This window comes from Chiroxiphia lanceolata, chromosome 16, assembly GCF_009829145.1.
Source record: "Chiroxiphia lanceolata isolate bChiLan1 chromosome 16, bChiLan1.pri, whole genome shotgun sequence".
Lineage (NCBI taxonomy): Eukaryota > Metazoa > Chordata > Aves > Passeriformes > Pipridae > Chiroxiphia > Chiroxiphia lanceolata.
The window spans coordinates 13,312,065-13,317,936 of NC_045652.1; the positions used below are offsets into that span (position 1 = coordinate 13,312,065).

General features: G+C 59.0%; 1 protein-coding gene across 3 annotated transcripts; it reads right to left on the reverse strand.

The window, feature by feature from the left end:
• Positions 1-269: 269 nt before the first annotated feature.
• ACTB (actin beta) lies at positions 270-5,183 on the reverse strand. 3 transcript variants are annotated; one of them, XM_032704308.1, is made up of 6 exons: positions 5,089-5,183; positions 3,343-3,471; positions 2,794-3,033; positions 1,821-2,259; positions 1,380-1,561; positions 270-1,016 (listed from the first exon to the last, which is right to left on the reverse strand). In XM_032704308.1, exons 2-6 carry the CDS (start codon positions 3,463-3,465, stop codon positions 873-875), a joined length of 1,128 nt encoding a protein of 375 aa, XP_032560199.1. In that variant the 5' UTR covers positions 3,466-3,471; positions 5,089-5,183; the 3' UTR covers positions 270-872. The 3 variants fall into 3 exon arrangements, with proteins under 3 accessions (XP_032560199.1, XP_032560202.1, XP_032560200.1); XM_032704311.1 differs by lacking the exon at positions 5,089-5,183 and adding an exon at positions 4,833-4,934 and having other exon boundaries at positions 276-1,016; XM_032704309.1 differs by lacking the exon at positions 5,089-5,183 and adding an exon at positions 4,755-4,861 and having other exon boundaries at positions 276-1,016.
• Positions 5,184-5,872: the final 689 nt, after the last annotated feature.

A 5,872-nucleotide genomic window follows, 5' to 3' on the forward strand; every position in this document is an offset into this window, starting at 1 on the left:
GCAGCTGGAGCCCCGCTAAATCCAACTCTTCTCACAGCTCCGTTACACAGTCAGTATCTGGAAAGCTCCAGCCCAAGGCAGCCTTGGAGACCCACAGGTTTGGCATGTTCAGCTCTACCCCCACCCCCATATCACCAAGAGCCACCTGCCTTGTGCCTTGCATCCCCTCCCAGCCCGATAGCAGAGCTGTGCAGCCTGGCAGGGCAAGATCAGAGCAGGGAGCAACTGTCAAGAAATGGCATGAAAAGAAAATGAACAATCAACACCAGTCAAGCCTCTATGGTGTGCACTTTTATTTGAACTGGTCTTAAGTCAGTGTACAGGTAGCCCCTCCCTCCCCCACATACCGGTCCTTCTCGGCCCTGTGGGGGGACTGTAAAGCCTTCATTCCCATCTATCACTGGGGAACACAGCCTGCTTGCTTGACAAATCAAAGAGAAAAAGGATCAAGTGTGTTTTGTTTTAAGGCGGAAAGATACAAAAAGACACTTGTTGGGTTACATAATTTACAGACAAGCAATTATAACCTAACACCAGTAACTGGCATCGGCTCCCTCCGAGCTGGGCTGTTGCCTTCACAGAGGCGAGTAACTTCCTGTAACAATGCATTATAACAATATTTGGAATGACTATTAAAAAAAGAAACAAATGTACAATCAAAGTCCTCAGATGCATTGTAGAACTTTGGGGGCGTTCGCTCCAACATGTTTTGTTTTTAAGACTGCTGCTGACACCTTCACCGTTCCAGTTTTTTAATCCTGAGTCAAGCGCCAAAAAAAAAACAAATAAAGCCATGCCAATCTCGTCTTGTTTTATGCGCATTTATGGGTTTTGTTTCATCACAAGGGTGTGGGTGTTGGTAACAGTCCGGTTTAGAAGCATTTGCGGTGGACAATGGAGGGTCCGGATTCATCGTACTCCTGCTTGCTGATCCACATCTGCTGGAAGGTGGACAGGGAGGCCAGGATGGAGCCTCCGATCCAGACAGAGTATTTGCGCTCAGGTGGGGCAATGATCTGCAGGGAAGAGGAGGAACCAGTCAGACACAGCATCACACTACACTCACAGCCCACGCACAGCCCTGCAAGGCAGAGCTGCCTAACTCCCTTATCTAGCCGTGACAAAGATACCATGAAGTCCAAACAGGATCAAGACACAATCTCACATCCCCACCTCCCTCCTTTGCAGCCAGTCTTTACACTAATCTCATTATTCACATGGTTGGGTGAGTGCCATCCTGTCCAGACCCAAGGCCATTAAGGTTGCACCGGACACAGACACCTATCTTTTTTAGCAGGAGTTTAGCTTATGCCCCCTGCACCCAACCGTGTGTTTCAGCCTAGCAGGGGTGCTGAGATGTTCCCACAACTCCATCCTACCTTGATTTTCATTGTGCTGGGTGCCAGGGCTGTGATCTCCTTCTGCATCCTGTCAGCAATGCCAGGGTACATTGTGGTACCACCAGACAGCACCGTGTTGGCATAGAGGTCCTTACGGATATCCACATCGCACTTCATGATGGAGTTGAAGGTAGTTTCATGGATACCACAGGACTCCATACCTGGGAGGAAAAAGAAGTCTCAAGTCAGCAAGGACTAAGACACAGCCAAGGAAGCCTGAGAAGCTACTATGGGCAATCAGGGGACCAGCAGCTCCTCCAGTGGGAAGGCACTACAGAGCCATGGCTCCTGGTCAATTCTCCCAAATCCCTTGCTACAGACAAGCAGTAATATGGTATCTCACTGCCATGGTCTCCAGGTCACCCATCACATAAGGAACATTGGGGGCAACAAGGTATATCCTACAAGAGTTGGACTTACCCAAGAAAGATGGCTGGAAGAGGGCCTCAGGGCACCTGAACCTCTCATTGCCAATGGTGATGACCTGGCCATCAGGGAGTTCATAGCTCTTCTCCAGGGAAGAGCTAGAGGCAGCTGTGGCCATCTCCTGCTCAAAATCCAGGGCGACATAGCACAGCTTCTCCTTGATGTCACGCACAATTTCTCTCTCGGCTGTGGTGGTGAAGCTGTAACCTCTCTCTGTCAAGATCTTCATGAGGTAGTCCGTCAGGTCACGGCCAGCCAGATCCAGACGGAGGATGGCATGGGGGAGGGCATAGCCTTCATAGATGGGCACAGTGTGGGTAACACCATCACCAGAGTCCATCACAATACCAGTGGTACGACCAGAGGCATACAGGGACAACACAGCCTGGATGGCTACATACATGGCTGGGGTGTTGAAGGTCTCGAACATGATCTAGGGAAAGAAAAGAACGGGGCTGAGTCAACAGCAAAAAAAAACCCCACAGTTCTTGCTACAAGTCTATACCAAGTCCATGCAAGTAGTTTTACTTTTGCCCCTAGATAAGAGAGATCTCTCCACTCCCCCTCAAAGTCCATGCTTATCTCACCTGTTCCCCACCCACACCTGCCAGGTCAGAGCCTGAGCAGGGACACCACCACCAGAGCCATCTTTATGCCACAGCAAGGAACAAAACAAATGCCAAGTAAACTACAGTACAGTCACTCAAGGCTGTAAATGGATTAGTGTGCCTAGTCAGAAACAGCAGTTAGACAAGTTGCTAGTTCAGTCTCAGAGAAAGCCAGCTTAGAAGAGCAAACAAAACCTGTCAAGGTCCAGCAAAGAGGAGACTCAGGTCAGGAAAGGAAAACCCTGTGAAGATGGCAAAAAGGGAGAATAGTGGTGAAGGAGGAGAGAGGACAACATGGAAGAGGAGAGCTCGCCTGCAGCAACATCTGCTGTACCTCCAAGCTCCAGAGTTCTACATACCTGTGTCATCTTCTCTCTGTTGGCTTTGGGGTTCAGGGGAGCCTCTGTGAGCAGCACGGGGTGCTCCTCGGGGGCTACTCTCAGCTCATTGTAGAAAGTGTGGTGCCAGATCTTCTCCATGTCATCCCAGTTGGTGACAATACCGTGTTCAATGGGGTACTTCAGGGTCAGGATACCTCTTTTGCTCTGGGCTTCATCACCAACGTAGCTGTCTTTCTGGCCCATACCAACCATCACACCCTGCACAACAAAGAAGATGTATTAAATACAGCTGAAGGACAAGCCCAACTGGGTGGATAACCTGCTTTTCCTAAAGCTAAGTCTCCAATTACTGTCCCTATTCTATCAGGAAAGGCATTTGGCCAGCTGCTCCAACACACACTGCACAAAGGCTCTGCAGGAGGCTGCATTCCCCACCAGCTGCGCTGCAGCGCAGAAGCCTCTAATAGTATAAAACCAAATAGAAGGGCTTCTTGCTCTTGTGGAAGGCAACCATTTCCACCAAAAACTGCTCATTTTTGTCGGGTAACAGGCAACCCAGTCACCTACCTGATGTCTGGGGCGACCCACGATGGATGGGAAGACAGCACGGGGGGCATCGTCCCCGGCGAAACCGGCCTTGCACATACCGGAACCATTGTCAACAACGAGCGCGGCAATATCATCATCCATGGCTGACTGCAGGAGGAGAGGAAAGCAGGAGACGTGAGCATCCCCGGTCACACACCGAGCCCCATCCCCATGGCTGCGGGCGGGAAGCGAAGGCGATAGCGGGAAGCGAAGGCGATGCCGCCAAGGCCTTCCCCACCCATTTCCTTCCTGCCGGCGCAGCTCCGCTTCGCTCGGCGCCCGCTAGAGGGGGCGACGCCTCCCAGATTTCGGCGCTGCGCGGATTTGGGACAAAGGAAGTCCCTGCGCCCTCTCGCATTATTACCATAAAAGGCAATGGATGGAGCACCGAGCCTCTCCCGCTACCGGCTTTCGGGGGGATGGCGGCAGCCACACCCCGGGCGTGGCGGCCACACCCCAGCGCCCGCCGTGTGCCGGACAGCGGGACTCGACGCCTCCGCGCAGCACCGGGGGTCACGCCCCGATGCTCGCCCCAGCACCCCGCTGTGTGCCAACCAATGAGGTTTAACACCTCCGTGCAGACCCAGGGGTCACTCAGTGCTTTTAGCAGTGCCTCGCCGTGTGCCAGGCACAGGCAGTGAGGTTTGACGCCCCCGCACAGCCCCGGGGGTCACGCCCTGTGCTCATCCCAGCACCCCACCCTGTGCCAACCGGCGGGGCTCGACAACTCCACCCAGCCCCGGGGGTCACACGGTGCTCGTCCCGGTGCCCCACCGTGCGTCAGGCACAGCCAGCGGGGCTCGATGTCCCTGCACAGACCCGGGGGTCACACGCGGCGCTGCCCTGGCAGCCCCCAAAGCCTCAACACGCCACTAATAAGGAACCGCAGCAGGACAAACGCCGGCCGCCACGCCCAGCCCACCAGCCAAGCGTGACCGGGGCTCTGCCCCATCAACCGGCGGCACCACAGGCGGGATTAGCGCCAGGGAGCCAGAGTCTTATGCAATTGCCGCCCGCCCAGGCTCAGCCCCGGCGGCTTCGGCCGCGCCGGTGTAATCCGGTGTCGGGGGGACGGCGGCAGCTGCCGCACATGTGCCGCCCCGCACGGGTAGCCTGGGAAGTGTAGTCGGTGCCGGAGCAGGTACCCTGCCCTCACCACGGCTCCGGGCACACCGGGGGGGGTCCTCCTGCGCCTCCCAACCCCGTATTGTTCCGATCCACAGCCTCGCCCCGCACAGGGGCTGCCACCCCCACCCCCTCCCTACAAGCAGCAACCACTGGGGCTGCCCGCATGTGCGGAGTGGGGGAGCCGCGCCCCTCCCCACCGAGGACAACGCCCCCGGGTCCCGAGCCCCCCGCTGGCGGCTCCCGGAGCAGACAAAGCCCCGCACCCCGCGTCCTCCCCGCCGCTGGCGGGACACACCAGCCGAGCCACCCGCTCCCCCCGGCCCCACGAGCAATCCTCTTACGGGGCGGATTAGCCCCACGGGCGGTAGGGGCGCGACCCCCCCGCGAGCATCGCACCCAGAACAAACGTTAAACTGCGAACTGCGCCTACAGCCCTTAGAATACGGCAGCGCGCTGCGGGGCCGCCACCCCGCACAGCGCACAAAGGGCGCGCCGCTGTCCCGACAGCCCCGATCACACCGATAATAATAACAACAATATCGAGTTATTACTGATCTCGTTGTTGCTCTACCCGCGCTGCGGCGGTGCCGCTCTCACCTTTGTGGAGTGGCGCGGTCGGAGCCGGGGCGGGCGCGAGGTGGCGGCGGCGGGAGCGGGGCGCGCGCACGGTGAGGGCAGGCAGAGCTCGCGGCGGCTCCCGCCCGCCGCCCGCGCGCGCCTTATATCCGGGCCGCCGCCGCCGCCGCCTCGCCATAAAAGGAAACTTTCGGAGAGCGCCGCTCCCATTGGTCCCGGTACGGTCACGCCCCCCGCGCCCCGCCCCGCCCCCGCCGCGCGCGCCCGGCAGCGCCCCCCGCCCCGCCATGAGGGGAAGTATCGGGGGGAGGGGGAGCCGAGGCGAATTGGGGTGGGGGGCGCAGCCCCTCGGGTTTCGCCGTGATGGTTTGGGAACGGGGCTGTTGTCTCGTGCTCGCCCCCGCGCTCGCCCCGCTCCGCGGATCGTGCTGCGCCGGTGCCCCTGTACAGCCCCCCCACACACCTCAGCCCTCGCACAAAGCCCCGCGGGTGGGGAGGGTCCCGGCCCGTTCGCCCCCCCGGGCTGTGCGGGAGCGGGGAGTTTGCAGCCCCCCGGGAGGGATGGGGGTACCCCGGCGTGCAGGTGTGGGGCAGGACCCCGGGGGTGCTGCCTGTCCCTGCCCGCAGCGCTGCCCGCGCGGGGCACGTGGAGCGGCCGTCACCTGCACCCCCCGGGTCGGGGAGGCACCGGTGACCCCGGCCCGGAGCGGGATGCGGGGCCAAGTTCACTGCTGATGTCAGCAGGGCACGGCTCCTGCCAGGCCCTCGGCCCTTGGACCCACCCGGGCAACCGAGAGCGCCACCG